General features: G+C 37.4%; 1 protein-coding gene across 1 annotated transcript; it reads left to right on the top strand.

Annotated features, from left to right (window-relative positions):
• The first annotated feature begins 12,788 nt into the window (after positions 1-12,788).
• sfrp1a (secreted frizzled-related protein 1a) lies at positions 12,789-23,011 on the top strand. Its single transcript, XM_058774481.1, has 3 exons — positions 12,789-13,757; positions 16,452-16,532; positions 21,551-23,011. Exons 1-3 carry the CDS (start codon positions 13,244-13,246, stop codon positions 21,874-21,876), a joined length of 921 nt encoding a protein of 306 aa, XP_058630464.1. The 5' UTR covers positions 12,789-13,243; the 3' UTR covers positions 21,877-23,011.
• Positions 23,012-23,241: the final 230 nt, after the last annotated feature.

Raw genomic sequence — 23,241 nt, 5'->3', positions numbered from 1 at the left:
CAGGGAGGATGATGAGGCATATTCTAGATCCAGGGGCCTCATTTATAAAGCATGCATATGCTCAGATTTGATCTTAGACTGTGCGTATGCTTAAATCCACGCCGACGCTCATATTTGTAAAAACTGTATTTGACGTGGAAAAATGCTTAGTGTCACGTCAAGGTCTATAAAAAAGTTGATTAAATCAGTCTGCGTATCATCGCCTGACCGGCTCCCTTGTTTCATACAAAGCAACTTGCATTACATTTAAAGACTTAAGTATTGCTACTTTTCATGTGCTTATATTTATTTATTTGGTGAGTAGCCAGATAAAGACATTTGAATCAATAATTATGAGAGGCAGTAGTTTAATTAAAGGTGCTTTTCTAATGGTGGCTCGGCACCTTTCTTATTAATGTAATGAAATAGCAGAATCTGATCTTGTTACAGTTTTGACAGAAAATATTCTAAATTAAAAATAGGTAACATTTCATATCTTGGGATTGTGCATAGTTTAGATCTAATGGTAACAATATTTGATACTTTAAATGGAAAGGCATGTTTTTGGAGATAAGAGTTTAAATTTGGATGCGGATCAAGGGAGCTGTCTGATACAGCCAGCAAATAGTAGAATCCAGTGTGAATGAGTGGATAACGTTCCTTAAAGCAATGAATGAAATTACGAAGGAAATAAGACTCTTGCTTTCATTTCGTGTCAGCAGACCAGTGATGTGCCAATGGAAAACACAGAGAAACAAGTAAATGTATTCAGCTTTTCACCAACCTCTTCCACCACAGCCCCTGATGGAATTAAACACAAGGACAGTACTGTTGTCCTGATATACCCCTTTCAAAATCAGTTCATTTACATTTGCTAGATTGTTAAATGGCTCACGTGTTTTTTGGAATTGGAGGGATATAAAAATATTACAAGCTATGCAACTAAAATGCACTCTAGAACTTTTAAGTATTACATGTGAACCTCATGAGAAAGCCAAGTATTATTATGGCATGTGAATGTGTGTATGTGTACTTTACGACCTACTCATAAAGCCTTATTATATCACGTTTGCGCATTTGAGGATTCAGAATTAATGCAATAGTGAAGTTTAAGATAATTTTTACCTCCATGACCCTACAGTAGAGTTCAAGCTACAGTTTGCAATACAAACTCAAGGTAAACATGACATAATTATGGCAACACACAACAATCTGGTGTAAGTGGTAAATAATGCATCATCTTCCAAGGGGATGTGACTGCTCTATTGAAGCAGTACCTTATCTATGCTACAGATGGCACTAAGTGCTATGTAAATGTTCGAGAGATGTGCAAAAATGGAAATAGTGGCAATAATGCAGTGCAGTGATGTAAATGAAAAAGATCAAATCAGAATGGGATTTAAACAAATTTTATTGCACATTTGAACATTTCCACATATATCTCAATTTCAGCACCAAAACCCATTGATTCCACTGAGCTGACTGGTTAATGGTGTAAACAACAGATGTTAGAGTGACCATGAAAGAATATAAAAACATTTTTGTGCTTGGATTATAATGAGTAATACCTGTTGTTCTGGGAAATAATCTAAATATGTTATCTCTCACATTTGGGTAACTCAAAGGCAGGCGACTTACTGTTACATCAGAGTAGCACAGTGATGTGAATGAGTGCTTAAAATGGTAGCTTTACGGGCAAAATAAAAAACACAAAAACAATCGGCAACAGATGTGGTGAATTTAGGGCACAGAGAAAGCTCCCTTCAACTGTTTCTGGATCCAGTCCAACAGCAGACTTCAATATGCCAAACGTCAGGATGGCTCAGTGTTCAAGCTGAAAAAGAAAGAAATAAAATGGTCGTGACAAAAATGAGGTCTTTTCCACCATTAATTTGAAAGCGAGAAATGAGTTACCTGAGGCCAGTCAGCGTCACAGAAAGCCAAATACTGAGCAGTAACTTGAACAGTAAAAAAAATATTTTTGTCTAAGACAAATAACACACAATTTCAACTGTTTAAAGAAAGAACATTTTCAGCCATCAATACGGCCTTTGTTTTTGGTCATATTATGGTCTGGACCCAAAGAGAGTAGAATCTCAGGTTAATCCATCTCATCCAGTTGTGCGTGCACTGACACGAGTAACCTTCGAGCGCTTCCCTGCCCAGCATTTTTCACACTTGAATAAGCCATGCATTAAACTAGCCATCCAACTGTTTATAGACGACTTCATTTGGAGTGAGTATAGATAGATTTCTAGACAAGGGTTACCCTGGTTTTTGGCTGCTGCCCCGTGGCCTTGTAGATGTGCCAGCTGGTTCCTTTTAAAATGCGATTTATAACTGTGAGACTAATAAATATGGACACACAACTGGAACACATTTTCACTTTTATTTACCAGAATGTAAACCAAAAGTCTGTTTTACGTTCTGATGGATTTCAATGTCTTCCTGGCTTCCAAATTTGTGTTTTAAGCTGATAAATTGTTTTAAGCTGCATCTTCTGATGTATGAAATGTGTTAACACGGCAAGCATGCCGTCCAGTGGTAACAGAAATAATATTCAATAAATCATATTTTTACAACTGTCTATGCAACTGCACAGTACTTGGCACAAAATAAATATATAAAGAAAGTAATAACATGTGTTTGACATATCCTGCATTTAGCTAGTCTCAACCATTGGTTTGGAACTAATGAGGCCTTGTTTTTGCAACACATGGAAGGCTACTAGAAATTGTTCCCTAAACACATTAATTGTACTAGTGAGCCATGTTGTTTTGTCAAGCTGGTAAGCATTAAAGAGAAGCGAAGCATGTCTCTTAATGTTTATTAGCTGTTTAATATCCTGCTTTGAGTCTTTTTTTTATCATTTGGTTACATTTGATTCCTTTTTAGTCATTACATTCCGGTTTAACCCACTAGCTCATTTTGCTCTCCATTTCCTACAATCAAGGGTAACATTAAGTCTTGTTATTCTAACTTAAGCTGTGACAATGAACCTGTGGTCAAAGTCTTGCCACCATCAAAAAAAGTGATTTATAATGAACCTTGTCCTTCAAAACAAAGCTTCTCTAATCTTTACTAGAAACAGAGTATAAAGTTTGGCGTCTTGTGGTAAAGCATTTGCATGATGCTGATGACATTCATTGGCACTACGGGATCATGTCTAGTCGTACCCCAACAAGTGAATTTAATTTAAGTTGCATGTTTGAACCAGAGGTGAATTACTTCATGTTGCACTCATCTCTATAAAAGCTGTTAATCAAACAGTTACTGTGAAATCTGACAGTTTCATTATTCTCTCTCCCAAACTGTGCGTGTTTGTGCGTGTGTGCATTTGTGTAAACTGCTTGACTGAGTAATAAACCTTTCTTTGATTGTTTGACATCCGTCTGCATCAAATTAAATTTGCAAAAGTGATTTTATACACATAGAAAGCATATTAAACGCAAGTAAAGTGTCTGCTCTAATGTTTCAAATAACTTTTAACTAACTGTGAAAATAAAACGTAAAGATATGGGTGAAATAATGTTCCATCGTCATTCAGCATAACATTTTAGAGAATTTATCTAAAAATGAAACCATACGTATTCTTTCCTGTACTTATTAAAATATATAAAAGAATGACTGCAATGTGATCCTTAAACAGAGTCTTTAATGTCATCTAATGATTCTTGATCTAAATATGGCTGGCAATATTTGTTTGGAGTATGAACTATTGTTACACTGAATGATATTTTAGTGGGTGTCTTGGTAAAAATGTATGATTGTCTTTCATTTTTTTTTCCTCAGGGAAAATAAATAAATAAACAAACAGGACACATTCTTATGTACAGAAAAAAAGTTTATTGTTTTGATGCTGGAAAACCCCTTTTTGTCTTTGACCCTTACAACTGTACATGCTGAGATCAATGCTGCAAATGATAAAATCATTATATATGCTTTGTAAATGGCAAACAGTGATAGATGCAGTATGATTAATGAGAAACATTAATATGGATGATATGATTCATGTTTGACCGTTTTTTAGACTATGCAACACACTGTTATATTCCTTATGTGCCAGACAATTCAGACTACTTGTTAATCAGGGTTCTTCACCGTGGTTTTGTACTTTTTATCGGCCACTTTTCTCCCATACATTCAAAAAATGATCATACTCATATTATTTGTTCTTCTCAAAATGTTGTGATTCATGAGAAGCAAGGCTGAAGGTGTTGAAAAGATATTGCTTGCTCAATAAAAAGTGTGTTTTTCCCCTCCAGAATTAATAAATATTAAACAATCCAAATTCAAAACATATTTTCTGTCCTCTGGATTTGATTACTGAAGGCATTAGGGTTGTAGTTATGTTCAGTACAGTCGTATTCATTTCATTTTGAATATGCTGTGTTTAAACACTGAGGTATCTAGCAAAGAGACTTTGTGTCTCAGAGTGCATTTATCACTCTATCTCAGCTGTAACAGTATCTGTACCAGATATTTCTCTGGAATGCCTTTATATTCCTTAAAGCCATTTCTTCTCCAAACAAGGACACAACATTTTTCTCCCTGCTCATTGTCAAGACCTCTTCATCAGGGTCATAAAAAATATGATTCATTTTTCATCAAGCATAAGACTCTTTTAGGAAATATCTATGCATGCATTTTACGCTGAATTGGTAACTTATAAGTAGTTTTACGAGGAAGTGGAGAACTATATAAGAATATATTTGATGACACCGAGATAAAACTGAAGTTTCATATCTAAAAATACAAACAGCCTCTCCAAATTTGAATTTAAGAGACAAACAACATCATTCCATCTGAAGTATAACTTTGGTAAGTAGTGTAAAAGGAATGTAGCATGTTTCCAAGGCCTTTTAATCTTCTGATTATATTTACAATAAGATCGGATCTCCATAAATGGAAGGATGTGGATAAGAACAGAACCTAGAGATTTTAACAAGCAGCACAGGGAAGAAACGAAGCAGAGTAAAAAGGAAAAAGTGATATCATGCTTCTGATATCTGAAGGTAAATAGCTCATCTTTGCATGAGTGATTATATAAGCGAAAGAAAGAAGCCAGAACGTTTCAGACTTCTCCAAATCTGTGTTTTATTATCCTACCATTTTAATACCAGCTGAAATTTCTTGATAAATATTTTGTTTCAATTACTAGCATGTCAAGCTGTTCCTAAGCAAGCAAACAATCATGTTGTCTTTCATTCTCTTCTGATTACTTTCACTTGAAAACACTTATATTGATATAAGCAAAGAAAATGGAATAACAAAAAATGTTTTTCCTTTTTCATCTCAACTCACTGGGTGACAGGTATATTTTTCTTGTGAAGCAATAATGAATATAATTTTGCCTCTTTAGAATTCCTTCATTTTATCATCAAGTGAGATGAATGTAGCCATCTGAAGATTTATGAACTGCAGTACATGTTTAGACTCAAACAACAAGCAAAGCAACTTTCCTCGCAGGTTTAAATGATAGATTTGGCACAGAGTGTCCTAATGCTTCAAATGGCGCAATCAAGACAGTTTGATTGTATACAAGAAGAGGAAGATACAAGAAGGAGAAGAAAACAAACTGACAACTGTGTTCATCTGTTTAGATAATGCTGAGAAAAACAAGGGTATATCCTAAAATCCCGACCATTACAATATACAGGTTGGGATTTAAGGGAAAGAAAAACCTTACTGATGAATTTTAAATCCACCTTGAAATGACCCAAGGGTAGAGCCTACATAGCCTGCTTAAAGACCCCTGAGCATAAAGCGAGGAGGATTGAATATGGAGTGGTAGTGAACAGCGGAGGGGGTAGATGTGAAAGCAACTTAGACAAAGAGCCCATTTTTCCAGGGTCCAGACGACCCCCACTTTTGCCATTCAACATTCAAAATAAATAAATAGGGATGGAGAAAGAAACCATATACGCCCCCTGAAAGACTCTGGGCTTGAATGAGTGACAGACAATTGAAAAGACAAATTGTTACATTGTCTTTGGCCATGGATGGCAGCAGGGTTGCTGCAAAAAGGCAATTATGGGCTGATGTGAACTGTGAGGTCAAAGGTCAAACTCTGTGTCTGACCCCAAATTTGAAGGGGGTCCTCAAACCGAGGCAGCATGTAACTGACCTCTTGTCTGTCTCTTCGTGCTCTCTCCTTTTCTCGGTTTCTCTCTCTCCTTCTCTTTGTTTGGGTTCTCCTTCGGTGCCCCTTCCCTCAAAAAGCCGACTAGCTTTCTCTTGCTATGTTGAGAAGTGCTGACGAGGCATTTGTCCTGTAGTCACTCACCCATGTTTGATTTAATTGCTTTTCCAGTGCCTTGAAATGCTCTCCCTGGACTAAGCTCTCAGGGGTGAGAGAAATATATGAAATCACTGCCAAAACATTTTATATCCTAACAGTTTTAGGTTCCCTTGTAGCCTATAGATTTAGAGACCATGATTAAGTGTAATCATTGGAACAGTCTTGACCAGACAAGTCCGATTAGAACCGCACTTAATGGCATCAAGTTGCCCATGGGCTGCCAAAACTCACATTACATTGACAGTTAGTTGAGACGACGGGATGACCTACTGCGCACCGGTGGAGGCAGCACTCCCATGAAGCTTGCGGGCTGGAAAACCCTCCCTTTTCCTGTCACATCCAGCCTGTCTCCATAAGCAAGAATCTGGACGCTGTTTTCTCTGGGAACTTTGCCACGAGGCAGGTGAGCTCCCTCTTCCTGGCCTCTCCTTCACTCTTAGCAGCACCTGGACCTATCATTAATCATACGTCCACGCTGGTATAACATACATGTAAGTCAGAAATCAGAAACAGATACGTTTTTTGCTTTTGTTTCGCACATTAGACATTGCATCCCCTACCCAGCTAACAATGTTCGAAGAGTGTTTATGTTAATGTTTTCCTGAACATTTGTGTAACCAGCGAAAATGTTCTTTAAAGATAAAAAACTGGATATTTAATCATTCACTTTTGGAAATAATGTTTTTTACAACTATATGGGAATGCTAGGAAAACATTCTTAAAACAAACATATTAGCTGGATAGCCTTCTAGTTAAATATATTGGCTCAAATAAATAAATAAACAACACAACAATTTGCATCCATATTTTACGGCATCATCTAAAACCAACAAACTACATTGAGGATTTGATTATTTCAACATTTATTCTCTTTATTCAGTCCTATACGCAAAGCATACTGGCAAATGGCAAATCCACTGCCCCAGTTATCAAGACAACTTATTTATTACTATTATTATTAAATCTCCATTAATGCAGGAATTACAGTTTAAATTACACACAATATTACTTATGTCAGCAGAACTCATAAAAATGTTTGCAACTTGAAAAGTTAATTAAATCAATACATTTTCATTCTTAACTTACAACTGTGTGTTTATTTAAGTTTGGTGTTTTACTCTGACAATAATTAAAGTGTCTTGCAATGATTAATTTAATTGTCTTCAACCTATTAAATTGCTGTTTGTTCATTAAGTCATGGAGTTATTTAAAACAAAAATGGTCAAACTGACGACCCATAGTAATGTCTAAAGAACTTTACAATAAAGAATGAGGTGAATGTTTAGCAAGCTTAATAACGCTGAAAGAACGTTCAATCTGAGAATGTTTCTTGTTGGGATATCGATATAATTTTAATTTTGTAATGTACAAAAACTATTGCACATATGCCAGAATGCAAAGCCATGTTGCAGTAAACAGGGGAAAGACTTGTGGGTGAAATGTGGAGGTTCTGGAAGGACAGATTATTCAGTGGTTGGAATAACTAAATGCAACACACCATGCCTTCCTCGTTAAAATGCAATGAGTTCCTGATGAGACCACATTAAGGCTGCTTTGTGAAAAAAGAAATGCATAGAGCTGGACAGATTCCCATTTTGTTTACAAATGGTCACCAGTGAGGTGTTGCTCTCAGTGCCAATGACTTAACTCTTTGTTGTCAAGAACACAGTGCCAGTTACATTCCGTTCAGTTCATTGGACAACGAAGAACTGCCATACAAATAGCCTTATCTGCAATAATCAGCAGCCACTAAATTTGAGGGCCATTAAGGGATATAATTTCTTTAATTAAAGGCACTACTTTCACAGCAAATCTCAACTGATTAGAAAATAAATCTAGTGAGCGCTTGTAGTTAGCAGGGGAAGATTTGTAGTAATTTACTAACTTGCTGATAGTCTCAGGCGAACAGTGATTCACAATTAAATGCGCTGAAATGACAGCTGATATGTCTGGCACTCATTTAAGCTAGCATTGCTGTGAAATGTTGTTTATGTGATGGTTTATATGTGCTAATGTCAAACAGGGTGTCCCAAGAGCCCTGTTTAGCCACATACCGAGTAGCGTGCAAAAGAAAGATGAGAGCCCTGAGGCTGCAGAGCTGGACAAATGTCTCTGCCCATGCATGAAGTCACAGAGCCACCGCAACACATGTTTCTATGTCTGGTGAATGTCATGCATCAGCTGACCTAATTCCTTTTACTTCAGTCCTTCTTTGTGCTGGAGGTCTCAGAGCCATGGGTGAAAAAGCTTTTGTGGTTTTGATTTGTATACAGCCTTATAATTAAACTGTTTAATTTATAGATCTTAATGATTATTTACATGTTTTTTTTGTTTTACAGCTGACAGCACTGTATGTACATGTTATGGATCAAAACAGATTTTTGAAGGAAATTAAAAAAGACAAACTAATTGGATTCTATTTTTTATATAAATAAAGAGAACATATACTCTTTTGAAAGTTTGTCCCATTAAAATCAAATTAAACAAAAAATCCCTCAGGGATATTGAAGCACTTATGTGGAAGAAGGAAATAAAACAACACACCAGCTGAATATGATTTACAGATGAAAATATGTTTTGGTGGTAAAATACAGAGGAGGAAAAAGTGTGTTCTTTGGTGGCATGAGGTTCCTGTAATTATAAACAGATGGATGTCAAAACGGCTCTGAGCTCCAGCATTCCCTCCCAGTCACAAACCCATTCCCCATATTTATTAAGATGTTCTGACATGGATTTGGTAAAAACTCAGTTTGCGGTGTTCCTCTTTGGAACATAAAACTGTTTCGCTATGAGTGCCTCCTGTGATTGAGAGATGTAGACTAATAACTCAAAACTCAAATAAGTCCTTTATTTATGATAAGCCAAGCTATCCTGACTGGTTGGTTGAATGTTATTATTTGCATTTAACATTGTTTAATCCCCGCTGTCTGTGACTCTTTTTTAACAATATACAACCCATTTTCTGCAAACCGCTATTTTACAAATAAATATTCAAAATCATAATAAATGGATGGTAAGGCTTGCAAGTGGCTTAGAAGATAAAATGCAGTCATATTGTTATGCTCCATTTGGCTTGTATTTGTAAAAAGTGGTTTAAAGCATGCTGTCATTGTATTGTGATTATAAACAGACATAAAATTTAGAAAACGCCAACATCTAATCTGAGCTGATTTAATCAAACGCAAGCTGGTAATCATGCCCATGAGGTTAGATGATGATATCATTGCTGTGTAAAAAAAAAAGAAGAAAAAAAAGCGGGGTTGGTAGACTAGAGCGGTTATCAGTTGCGATGGCTCCTAAATGGACTTTCAGAGGCAAAGGGATTTTCTCTGCTTTTCTTGGCTTTGAGCTGTGAAAGAAAAGTAACAGCATGTTTGTTTTACTGCTCCTCACTTTTTCCTCTTTTCTCCTCAGAGCAAATCAATCTGTCAGCCTTGCCGGCAGTTTGGAGAGAACACTGCGAATGTCTGAGAGTCCATCCTTTACTTTTTGGCAAACTTTCTGAAGGCCTGCGGTGCAGTGTGGTGGATATATTGTCTCTTTATCCCGAAAAGCCCTGGAGATGTTATGGTGGGCTACAGAAAAAGGATTTAATTGCTATGCCCAATTAAAAATGAATATTTTAAATGCTGTCTCCTGCTAAGATCAACTTAAAATACATCACCCAAATCAGCTCTTCATAAGATTCATATAGCTTCACATCAAGGGGTTTTTGAGCACTAACGTTCAACTGTCATAATTTCCTTTTCACTATGCAGTTACTTTTTTCTACTCCCACATAAACTAGTTGTTTGTTTGTAAATATAATGGTTGCTATGATCCACCTTGGCAATCAATGGCACATAGAAAGGCTATAATTAATTTGTAATTTGGGCCTAGTTTAAACCATAAAATTAAAGATTTACAGAGCAGCCAACCCCCAAAAGGCACAAGGATGACACTCTGCTTCAACTCATTTGACAAGCCCTAACAAAGACACAAATTAAGCAACTGATTCAAGTCCAGCTGAGTCTTGAGAGACGAGCAATAAACCAGAATCAGTTTCTCTACGGTAAAGCTGACTGCTTTCTCCCTCCTGAGTGATTATGGAGTGTGAACATGTTTTATAACTTGACATGTGACATATAAAAAATGAATCTCTCAGCCTAAATCAACAGGAGTGTATGAACGGCTATTTCCTTTTTTCTCTCTCTCACTGTTTCCTCATCCCGACATGAAAGTTTAAGCTATCTGTAAATGTTAGTCATTGGCTTTGCAACACATGCAGACAAGCACTCACAGGTTGGTGTAAAATGTGGAAATGTGGTATACAATCTTGTGAATTCCCCAGGAGGTGTCAGGACAACATTATTTTAAATGGGGCCTTAGTCTTCAATTATATTAAAGTGGGATAAGCTGTGAGTAAATGAAATGGCATGCATATTTTCACTTTATCAGAGTACATGAGCTAATCTGGAATTCATGTGACACAGGTTTAATTAGTCCTGATGCGATTTGTTGAGTAACTTCATTAAGAATTCTTATTTTTCACACATGGGTGCGGAACTCTACAAACGGGAGACAAAGACCTCCCATTATGCATCATTACATTCCTGCATTTAGCCATCTATTCTCCTTTAAATTAGGACTGTTGCTGTGTTTAGGTGCTGCAGTTAGTATAAGATTAGACCTTTCGTGTACCCACATGCGCATTTTACTGATAATCATCTCTATTGTGGCTAAGGAAACCACTTCGCATAAGGTCCAATGGGCACTCAATACAACTACCACAGTTTTGCTTTGTTAGTTTAAATGTTATGTTAAGAGGCCTACTGTTGGGTCACTTTTCCACTCACAGCCATTCAATTAGCATTCATGCAGGCATCTCTCAGTGTGATATTAGCTTGATCAAGCCCTTTTTCCTCTATACCAGAGGCTATACAAACAGAAAAGGCATTCATTTATTCAGCTTAAGCGACTCCCTAAACTCCCAGGCCAGCCAACCCACCGGCCAAGAAATTCTCTGGAAAGGTGCTGGCTGAAAAATGCTTCAGTCGAAAAGCTGTTGAGGGCTTCACGTTGTTTCTTCCGATAAGCCAGCACTCCCTTTTCCTGACACTTTTGCTGTTTTAGCCCCATATCTTTCAGATATGTTCACCCTCATGTAGCCCATGTCATGTTGTTTAGTTTAGCACAGATGAAGCGCAATCTCAGCTGACATATGTTTAACCAAATTCATAGAAACATATAGTATTTCACACTATAAGAGATTATGCATAAGTAGTGTTTGTGGAAATGAAGCCTGTGGTGTTTCTCTCAATCACAATCACTAGATTATCTTTATTTGTCCTTTTTATTTATTTTTATTTTTTCTGTGAAGCCTTCTGAAATAAATAAACAAATATGTAGTCAGGATATTTGATCAAATATATTAGATTGTCAAACGCTGAAAATCAAAAGTGTCACCACTATAATAATAATAATAATAATAATAATAATAATAATACAATGAATACAATTTGGTGCAGACGTTGTTATTTATATGACTAAAAAGATGAAATTCTGATTACTTGCATGAAATGCATATACATATAAGTTGTCACTTGATAGATAATTCATTTTATGATCAGTAGCCTAAATATTTATCTTGAAATACTGATAAAGTTATTTTTGCATTTATTTAATAGATTTTCCATCAAAAACACACATACCACAACCTTAAGGTGGACATTTTTATAATTATACTTCAAGAAAAAAAGTATGAACTATCAGTCAGAAGGCAGAAGATATGTAGACGGTATGTAGAGGCCATAGAAATTAATGTAACAAATGATACAAAATACTTTATAGGGTTAAAACGGTGCTGGCTAAAGTAAATTAAAGTTAAATAGCTATATTAATTGTTGTAAAAAAATAAAAACATTACCAGGACTATCACCCTTTGTGGTGATTTAATCGTCTTCTAAAAATAAACGAAGAAAGGAAAAATAACCTTTGACTGAATGTGTTTTAATGTACACACATTTTATCTATCCTGACAGCTTCCTAATTTCTAACATTTTCCTACACTCTTAGATTATGTTAAAACGGTGCTGAGCACATAATGACCGTCTTGCTTTAAAATGGTCTTGACAACGGGAGTTTTGTGGTAATGAGCCCTGAGCTATCTTCAGACTTCATTATCTCACGAATGTGATTAACAAAACAACTGCACAGAGGAGAGCTAACATGCGTCGGGCGATTTCACACCTCACATTTTAACTTAATTTGGCTCGTTGAAATACAAATGAGACCACGAAATAAAGTCTTATGAAACTATGCACCTTTAAAAGTTCGCTCTGTGAAAATAATTTACCTATGTGACGGTTTAACAAGAAAATCGGTATTACGTTGGTTATTCCGCGCAGAATAACGTTACATTGCACGGAATTAAAAATGCACGGCAAGCCACAAAGTTCCGTGATAATGCGTGCACGTTTTACTCAGGTAATGGCTCTTGTCGGCTTTTCAGAATATGGTAAATGCAATTATCACGAGCCTTCAGCGAGTAACTCCTCATGCATTTCAATGCTTCGAATAATGTTATCGAAATGAAGTTATTAAGGATCAGTTTCCACAGAAGGCGAGTGAGAGAAACGCATGCGGGCGGGGATATTGGCTCATTCATTGGGTCATTGAATACTTTGATTGACACGTGAGAAGCAAAAGGTGCAGAAAGTTTCCTATTGGTCGCCGAGGCGGTCTCGGTCTCCCCTGGTCTCGAGCGCAGCGCATTTCAAGCAACTCAGCCGTGTGAGTCAGCAACAGCTACGGGGCTTCAGAGGTGGAGTTTCCACAACTTCAATACTTTGACTGCGGAGTCTTATAAAATTCAGAGGTATTTGGCTCTCCCTCCTCATTTTCTAGACAAAGAGGACTTCATTTCACTCAAGGCTCACCACTTTGGGGGCTGCATTGACTGGGGATCCTGACCAGGAGTTCACAATGAAGTCCCTTGCATCTTTGTTGCTTTGGAGGATCATCATCTTGATAATGCCAATGGTCTCGTTGGGCCAGACATCTGAGTATGTGTATGATACCTGGAAGGCAGAGTTGTACAATAGCGGCCGTATCTATGACAAGCCTCCGCAGTGTGTGGACATCCCAGATGACCTGAAGCTCTGTCACGGAGTGGGCTACAACCAGATGCTGCTGCCCAACTTGCTGGAGCATGAGACTATGGCTGAAGTCAAGCAGCAGGCTGGGAGCTGGGTGCCCCTTGTGCACAAGAACTGCCACCCGGGCACTCAGGTGTTCCTGTGCTCCCTTTTTGCGCCCGTGTGCCTGGAGAGGCCCATCTACCCATGCCGCTGGCTCTGCGAAAATGTGCGTGATGGCTGCACGCCCATTATGGAAGCGTTTGGGTTCCCCTGGCCTGAGATGCTCACTTGCGAAAAGTTTCCGCAAGATGATGTGTGCATCAGTGCGCCCAATGCCACAGAGGCCTCCAAGCCCACTGGTAAGTCCACATGACTTAACACAAACACGTATAGCCTACATTTTGTGCAGCTAATCAAAAACCTGTCAAATAAATATACCAAGATGCATATTTTGACATGCAAAGAGAATTTGGTGAAACAAAGTTGTAATTATTTAGCAAATACTGAATAATTATCCTGATAAACATGTAAGGTTATACTGAATGTTTCAATGTATACTGTATACATTTAGTATAATTTTACCTACTTTACAACCTTTCACCTTTTGCTGTGTGTGAGAAGTAACACCTAAACTTTTTAACGGCAGTTGCAATGTTATTTCAGGGACTGGTGTCCATTTGGGGGTTTTCATCTAGACTTATCACACCTTTTGTTGCCTCTCAGCCCCTCAAATACCTCACGTTTGTGTCTGATTTGACAAATGATTCAGTTTTGGGAACATTTCTAGGTACCGTGTTCCTAACAATAACATCTGTAGAGGATGCAGGGGATGTGGCTTCTCGGTAAAGCATGATAGATGAATATAGTTTTTGCTTGTTTAACAGCTGGTAGCAATTGATTTCAGGGTGTTATTTGAGTTCCAGGACAACACTGGGATGTGTTCCAACAACAGACCATTACATATCTATTTATTTGGTGTTATTTCGCAACTGCGGCACCTAATTTGGAGAATAGATCCTTTTCTTTAGTGTAGTTTCTCTTTGTAATAAGACATTGTAGGCAGGCAGCAAAAGTGATGTAAAATGAGTTGCTGTATTCAGGAATAACCCTATTATTTCTGTAAATGTAATGCTATTTCAATACGACAACAGCAAAAACTTTACCAGGCTTCCCCGCTGTGCCTGTTAACACGTTTCTTCGTAAGGCAATGCAGGAGGATAGTACTTTAGTTCAGACAAAGACAGATTTGAACAGCTGCTTTTATTTACTGGTGGCACCAAAGCAGAAAATTTTAATTTTCCGGGGTTAGAAAATAAATAAATACATTTCCATACTCTTAAAAAGACTCCTGTTAAAAACCTCCCCTGTAATTTAAAGCAAATTAGGTGTGTTAGTAGGAAGGTTATAGTGTATCTTCTTGTAGTCATGCGGACTGTTTTCTTTTACCAGGTAAGTCAGGGCATCTGGCACCAGTCAGACTTTCCCTATGGAAACACTCAAGCCCTATAGTTGTATGTCCCAGACAAGGGAAAGTACAACTAGCTTATGTAGATGGCTCATAAATTACAAGGGAATTTCCATTTCAAAAGTTACAACATGGTGTTTTAGAATGAACAGACTGTGCCAGAACGATGTACCACACTGAGAGAAGATACATTTGTGACTTCAGCCATCTGCCCTAGCCTGCTGTTAGTGACGCACAGTCCTGAGTGAGAGATCACTAGCATGGTGGCTTGGAAGTCGGAATACCAGAGAAGTTAAATTAATAAGCACCCCACAGAGATCCCGTCAGCTGTTATCACATGCTGTCAGCATCACGGTCAAATGAACCCAGCGCCACAGATACATTAGACCCTCCCTCGCATATCGACCCACTGTAAGCTTCAAGCAGTGCCGGGTTAAAGAGAAGAAAGGATTTCCTCTCTTCCTACTCTCTACAAGGGGTTAAGCCCTAACCATTTGTTCGCTGTTTTCTTGTGATTCCGTGGCAATAATGCCTGTGGAGAAAGTAACACTCAACAAGAGCCACTGAAATTTAAACTCTGTTTTATCTTCCGCAGGGCAGTTTACGTTTACTGCTGATATCACCACACAAAAATGCAGCATTGCTTTAAAATACTAGTTTTTGCACAATTTTGATCCACTGGCAGCTTGCAAGTGGGTGATAATTTGCATTACGTAGAAAACTTGGGACATAAAAATGCTTACCTTTTGAAATTCCTTGCCAACAGCTGTCTTTACAAGCTCTTTTCACCTGAGTGCAATTTCCACAATAATCTGTTAAATAGATGCAAATGAAAAAACAACTAGTCACCAAAAATTAAATCAAAGTCTTGTCAAATAGCGTAAATAAAGACAGACGGGAGTTTTAGAAAAGTAGATTATAATGATTATAATTTCATTTGAAATCTTAAAAGGTACTAAGTGAATTTACTTTCAGGGGTTAATTCCTCTGTTTCCATGACTATAGGGAGGCATCTGTGGAACAATAGTTGTCCTAATTACAGTCAGCCCCAGTTATTGGGGTGTTATCCTGTGCCTCCTTTTTCTAACCTGCATAACTTGTAAAATGGTTTATATACAAATGTAAACTCCGCAGATCAAATTGGTTCACTTCAAATTACCACGTGACAGGCAAAGAAAGAAACAAGCAAACATTTTTATGTCTATGTAAAAAGACTTGATTCTAATATTTTAGTGCTATGAGAAAAGCGGATTCAAACAAAGGAAGTATACTAACAATTCAAAGCACAGAATGTCTTACAGGCCCTTTCAAAAATAGAAGAAAGCCAGGAGAAAATCCCGTAGCTTGCCTGACGGGGAGATAATTAAAGAAAATTGAACAAGTTTGAATTCTCTTCTTTTTGAAAGAAAACTGCACTGTGATTGGTTCCCTGCTGTTAAAAGCCAGTTGCAAACCTTCCAAAGAGTTGCACACAAAAACAATTTGGGACAAACACCAAAGTAGACAAAAGACAAAAACATTTGGTCACAATTACTCTGGATTTTGATATTGATGGTGAATTTCTCTGACAACATTTCCTCTGTTTTAGGATACTCTCCTGTTTGTCCTCCTTGTGACAATGAAATGAAAACGGATGTGATTCTGGAGCACATGTGCGCCAGTGAATTTGGTAAGAACATCAGTACATACATCGCACATGCCTACACACCGAAAAAACGCACATTCATTCTATTTTGCACTCACATACTGAACGTGCCAAGACTGCAGCCCATCTTCCCCTCTCATCTTCTGTATTCTGGAAATGGAGTAGACTGATATATATTAGTTTGATAGAACAGCCAAAACCACACAGTCTTGAACCAAAAGTATTCACCTATTCCTTCAGCTTCCCCAGCAGCCTCATACAGATGCCTTTAGTTCTCATGGTTTTGTGATAGAATAATGAGGGAAAACTTTATTCTTCCAGGAGAGGAAACCATAGCAATTCATTTTTTTTTATAATGACTTGCTTACCGGTATATTAAATCTTTCAGTTTCGTTTAGTTTTAAGATGAGGTCCACCTTTCACCAGTGTTAAGTCATCATGTTGAGTCATAACTTTCCTTAGCCCTGAATGTTGAGTGCCAGAATGATATTTTATTTCACGGCCATTAACACTGCTTTTGGGACAGATTCAAGCACTTTTAGAATCACTGGATCAAGATTTTGTTATTTTGCACATATTTGACTGTCTTGACTGCCAAATCCACTTTTAATAGAACAATGGAATGGTTTAAAACACTTAAAACAGCAGCAGCAGAATGTTTTAACCCTTGTAAATCTATGTCATGGTTTGGATTACCCTTTGAGAGGCCATGACTGTTTAACTAATGAATTGAAGTAATTCACAGAGGCCCTAAAGTCTTTATTTGGCTGTTACTTACAGCTCTAAATTGGGATGTTTGCTCTCCTGTCTGGATGTGACAGCAGCCCAGGGCTTGACCTCTGGGCAGAGACTGACAAAGTCTGAGTTTACTCTTTGGTCACTGGAGTAAACTGGAGTATCCAGTATATATTGTCATTTCCAACAGTTTCCTTCTTGTTATTACTGGATTTTGTCCATTCTATATATCACGTTACTTGTCTGGGACGCTTAGTGCTTTTTCTTATATAATATATTCGGAAGGTCAGTAAATTTAAAAAAAAAGAAATTAATCAATGCACTTAACATGCATTAAATTGATCAAATGTGACAGTAAAGAAATTCATTACAAATTGCATTACACACATGACAAAATATTTAAAATAAATGCTATTTTTTAAATTAAATTTACATAAATTATATAAGTAAAAAATGTTTTTTTTTTTTTTAAATGATGTTAATATTTGACAATATTGATGTTGTTACTGAACATATAAATGCTACTTTAGTTAACATGAGAATTAAAAAATATCTTAAAAACACAAACTTTTGGTACATTGCTGGTCTTTGTCCCTAATCTTAAGAAAGTTGGGTTTAATTTCTTGTTATTGGATTTTCAGTGTGACTGCACATTTATATTTGAAAATGGTTAACAACAATGACTGTTAAATGAGCCTATAACTGCAGCCATTAAGGCCAATCACAGCAGGAGTTACCTCAACAAAAGGAGAGCAGTGCGAGAGTGACTTCCTGCTTTCCTCTGAAGAGGAAAACAAAAGCTGGTTTTGGTTAGCCTCTGACAAAACCATAAAGTTTCATTCAGTGTTTGAAATGGGTAAGCTATCTCTGGAAAGCTGCCGTCTTTCTCTGGTCAGCTTTATGTAAACCGACCCCACCGACACTCTCTCTGTGACCTCAGCACTACATTACTTCTTCGGGATATTGCCAGAGACAGACAGTGAAGGAAGACAGGGTTCACGCTGTGAAGTATTGCTTTAAGTAATTAAGTAAATGTATGGATTAGTCTCTCCGTCAAGTTTAGATACATGTTGTCTTGTTAGACATTTTGATCTGCCCTGGATACTCCCATGAAAGTTTAGTTTCCCTCCAGATGTTTGAATCCCAGATATTTGAAGAACATGGAAACAGAAGAAAAACAGTACCGCATTAACACACTTTAGTTGGCTGTCTATCCCGTGGTCAGTGATGCATGCTCAGCTTTCCTGTAGTAAAACTGTAGTAAAAGCAGCATTTTAACTGGAGCTCACCCCAAGCCACAGGTGCCATGTTTGTGAATTGTTTCAGCCCAAACTCTCCCTACTGAGTTTATGGCATCGTTACATCTGGCTGCGGACATGTCTCCAAAATGACAGAGGAAGCCAGGTCAAAGATCAGGGACAAAGGTTAAAAGGTTTTTTATCACATATGAAATGTAAATACTCTCACTGCTTTTTATCAAAATGATTAATTTGAGTTTGGAAAGAACACTGATTGTGACCACACAATTTCTGAGATATGCTCTCTTTGTTTATATCTTATTTATCAAATATTTACCAGAGCTTTCAAGCGTGAAGTACTTCTTTGGACCATCTGAGATTGAAACATTATCTGCCCCGGGTTTGTGTTTAGAGTCTGATCCACCGGCTGTGCTTGGAAATGGTGGCTGCTTCGTGTTTTTGTAGTATGTAGTATGAACGCAGCAATTATGTGCGATCTTGGCGTGCAGTGTTGGCGTTGCTTACTGTCTTCACATGGTTCAGTAAACTGGTTTTACTGATGCGGATCTATCTGTGAAGTATTTGCAGTGTGGTATGCTAGTCAACACCCCTCGTTTACTGATATTGTCTTATCACTTTGTGGGAGATTGGAAAGGCATCTCAAACGGCTTGATTTATATGGTGCTTTATTGTGGCTTGCCCTTTTTGAGACACTGGATTACAGAGAACAAGAGAGACTAACCCTGTTATAGCTTTCCCATTGTTATTGTTCGGAAAGTGTGGTGTTACACGTATTAGCTGTAAAGCCACATCTGAAGGTTTTCAACTGTACCCATGTCCCTGCATTTGTAAGGATTACATTCACAAACACAAGGTGCAAATGGAGTTCACGGTGGAGTTAAAGTGGGATTTGGACTAAGATAAAGTGGTTGTGGGAGGTAGGCAAGACTCTTTCTAGCCTGACTTGATAATTCTTTAACCTTCAGACCATTTTTTTTATTTCTTCAAACACTAAGCTCCTTTATAGTCTTCAGATCAGGCTGTAATCCCTTCCATGTGCACTAATAATACTGGGAAGACTGGCTTATTTCTGCAAGAGTCATTAGAAGTGAGGAGGTGTAAGATATGAGGTTATGGGTTGCGGACTAAAACGCATTTCATCATGTAGCTCTTTGAATAACAGTGTAACAGTGTGAAGAGCTGCTCTCATGACTTAAACGGGGTCCCCATGGAGGACTTTAACTTTCCTTGGCAATGATCAAGCATTATATTTTCATGTTCCAGGCTGCAGAGGATATATATAGAAGTCAAGGTTCAAGAGGATATGAGGAGGATTTAGTTTCATTGTGGTCTGCTCAATGACAGCCAATGGAGACTGATCAGGTTGTTAAAACATAATTAGCAGTAAATCTCAATACCGATGTCTGCTCATTTCCACGGGTCTTCAGGATCGGCCTGCTAATTGGACCAAATTCTTCTGTAGGTGGCAGACTGCCTGAAGTTCACTGGTGGGTCAGTGATGTTAGACCGTTGAAGTTGATAAGATGTTACGCTCTGCATGTTTCTCCATCGTTAACCCAGAAGGAAAAAAAAAAATCACCTGCGAGGCGGCGTGAGGGAGAAACAGCCATTGAAGTTTCACTTTGGCAAGACCACCGTGGAGCTGACTCGTGCATAGGAAATGAAAAGATTAACAGGTTAAAGAGAGTTTACTGACAGATCAGACAGATTAAGGCAAATCTAAGAATGTGGAGTAAGATTAAACCAGGAGTTAAACGATCATGACAGAATTTCCCCATGTTTTCCCCGAAGTCAAGAGTCTGATAAGGTACATCATTTATGAAATCTTTGCAGAGGTTTTTACAACCATTTTCTGTTTCATTTATGAATACACCATATGAGTTATTAGCTATATTTTTTTATTTAACTGTGCATGTTGATGTTAGACATTGTTTTTTATTTATCAGTATCAATGGCTGTTAAATATATAATTGTTCATGCTCATTTTCCCTTTTTTACATTTAGATTACCTTTGCAGTCCAATAATGGTCCCTTAAAAATTAATATAAATAATTATTTATATTTAATTGATCTTTAGCAAATCTCAAAATTAATATCTGTTTTCATACTGCACATTAAATTGTGATGCCTAAATTCATTTCTAGCATTTAAAACGATATATTTTTGTTTTATTGCTCATTTATTTATATTTCGGCTTGTCGACCAGAATTTTAATTATCAGTGCATCCCTGGTTACTTTTAGGAGACCATTTCACCTACGGCCAATATATCCATCTAGAAAAATTCTGACCTTTGACTAATTGCCCTAAGCTTATAAGAGAGGTATTCAAAGGAACAAAACCTAGTATCCAGTTACATCTAGTGGGGCAGGGGGCAGTGAAGCTGCAATTTGGGACATTCTTGCCCCCTGGGAAAAGAATAAGGCAATGAGAGCGGTTTTGGTTTGCAAGGATATCGATGCTTTTTCTTGAACTTGACAGAGTTCTTGACAGAGAGACCAGTATCATGATGGCTTTGCCCTGAGACCATTGGCAGAGAAGACAGGCCTGATATTGATTACACCTTCTCCTCATTTTTTTTTTTTTTCTCCATTCCTTCATCTCCTTTTGCCCCCTGCATTACTTAGCAGTCTAATCTCTCTTTTATGGCCTGTGCAACCCAAACCCTTCTTGGCCTCTCTGAACCGAGCACATGGCCTGAGGGATTAGATGACTTTGTGTAGATGAGAGAGCTCTGCACAGTTCAGGGATACGATGCAAGATTGAACGAAGCTTTGCAATATCATAGACCACAACAGAGGCAGTAGGTGGGAGCAGTGTTTAAAAACATTGTGGGGGCTTTTCCAGGCAGCTCACAATCTACATGTCATTATGGAAATAAACACAAGGCTCAATTTGAAGAAATACCGAAAACTAATATTTACTGTCAGGATGATGTAATCTTCAGTTTCCTCTCCACCCACTGGAGAAGATTCAGAAAGCTGATCACAGTTCTCACTGTTTTCTTTATCCATATTCTCAACCTTATCCATATCTCTGTTTTCTTTAGCTATAAAGACCAAGATCAAGGAGGTCAAACGGGAGAACACGGATCGCAGGGTGATCCTGCAGAAGAGGAAAAAAACTCTAAAGCTGGGCCCTTTGAAGAAGAAGGACCTGAAGAAACTGACTCTATACCTGAAGAACGGAGCCGACTGCCCCTGCACGCAGCTAGAAAATCTCGGAAACACATACCTTATCATGGGACGCAAGGTGGACAAACAGTACCTTCTCACCGGCATTCACAAGTGGGACAAATCCAGCAAGGAGTTCAAAAAGGCCATGAAAAAACTCAAAAGCCACAAGTGCCCTGCCTTTGAGAACGTCTTCAAATAAACATTCTCATAGCTCCCACTTACTTTATGAACTTGCACATCCAGGCAACCCAAAATATTGTTTTATTTTTCATTGTTCATGTACTATATATATATATATATATTTCCCATGTATTTTATAGATCAAACACTTGAGGTGTTTTGTCTTGGATCTGTGCTGTTTAAGACTGAAAAGATAATGAAAGATACAGTAGACAATCTCTCCACCACAACCAACTGATCACTTTTGTATATATCCAAACTGTTGATAGTGTGTTGTAAAATGATCAGAATTCACCTGCAATTGATTGTTAACTTTTCTTTTAAATTTTTCTAAGAAACAGATTTCCAACGCATAGTTCTCTGCCAAAATCTTAGCAATTTATTAATACAATTTTTTACACACTGTGAAAGTACATACCATACAAGCCATTTCTTTAGGCATATTGAGTCTATTTTGCTAGAGATACTCATTATTTTGCGATGGGCATTGGTCACAGACCTTTCTGTGACCTGAGCCATTCAGTCATCAAACATGTTTGGCAGTTCTCTGTTACCTCTGGTGAAGAATAAGAGGTCTGCTTTGCTTAATTACTGGCAAGATATATATATGCAAAACATTTATTGCACTGCTAAAGCCATGTTTATGACAAATTGAACTGCTCAATCCCATATAACTGAGTTGATTATGGACATGTTTGATAATAGAGTATTGTATACATAGGCCTATACTTTATCTGCTGTAGAACAAACTGTTTTCTGACTAGTACAATTATTATAAAAGAACAGTACTCAATGACATATAACATCAACAATACTGATAAAAATGTTCATTGCTACAAGACATTTTTCCATGTAATCTCACAACTCGCTACTGTTATTAGTGCATAATGCTGTTAGCGTTGCAGGTGAAAGGAGGTTTTGCAAAACTCTTGACATTTTAGTCCACACCTTTGTCTAAAATGCATGTCACCACTCATTTAAGAATGCATAGTACGAATCGCGTGAAGTGTTACTTCCTTTTTTCCTTAAAGTTATAATCTTGTTGTGGCGTAGCACTATTAGTTTGAATGTTTCTCAATTCCCATTTTTATGTTGGCAATCATTTTGTACATAAAATTCTAGCACAAATATAAAATAAAGACTATAAAAATGTTCATATCTTTTGCATACCAGTCTTTATTAAACTAGTTATTCAAAGTTTTAGGCAGAAAACATTTTGTAAATGTATATGTCGTGGTCATGTACAGTCATTTTCCCATGCATATGGGAACAATATGTACAAAACATCCTGACCACACTCTTAAAAATAAAGGTGCTTCACGATGCCATAGAAGAACCTTTTTGTCTAAATGGTTCCATAAAGAACCTTTAACATCTGAATAAA

This window comes from Onychostoma macrolepis, chromosome 05, assembly GCF_012432095.1.
Source record: "Onychostoma macrolepis isolate SWU-2019 chromosome 05, ASM1243209v1, whole genome shotgun sequence".
In the NCBI taxonomy this organism is placed as follows: domain Eukaryota; kingdom Metazoa; phylum Chordata; class Actinopteri; order Cypriniformes; family Cyprinidae; genus Onychostoma; species Onychostoma macrolepis.
Note: the sequence above shows the minus strand (reverse complement) of the source record. Positions and strands in the feature narration are given on the sequence as shown.

Bases quoted from the DNA above. Each gene is read 5' to 3' on its own strand.
- sfrp1a (XM_058774481.1), top strand. From the start codon at position 13,244: ATGAAGTCCCTTGCATCTTTGTTGCTTTGGAGGATCATCATCTTGATA. The intron at 13,758-16,451 runs GTAAGTCCACAT...CCTCTGTTTTAG, and splicing joins AGAGGCCTCCAAGCCCACTG to GATACTCTCCTGTTTGTCCT. The intron at 16,533-21,550 runs GTAAGAACATCA...TGTTTTCTTTAG, and splicing joins CATGTGCGCCAGTGAATTTG to CTATAAAGACCAAGATCAAG.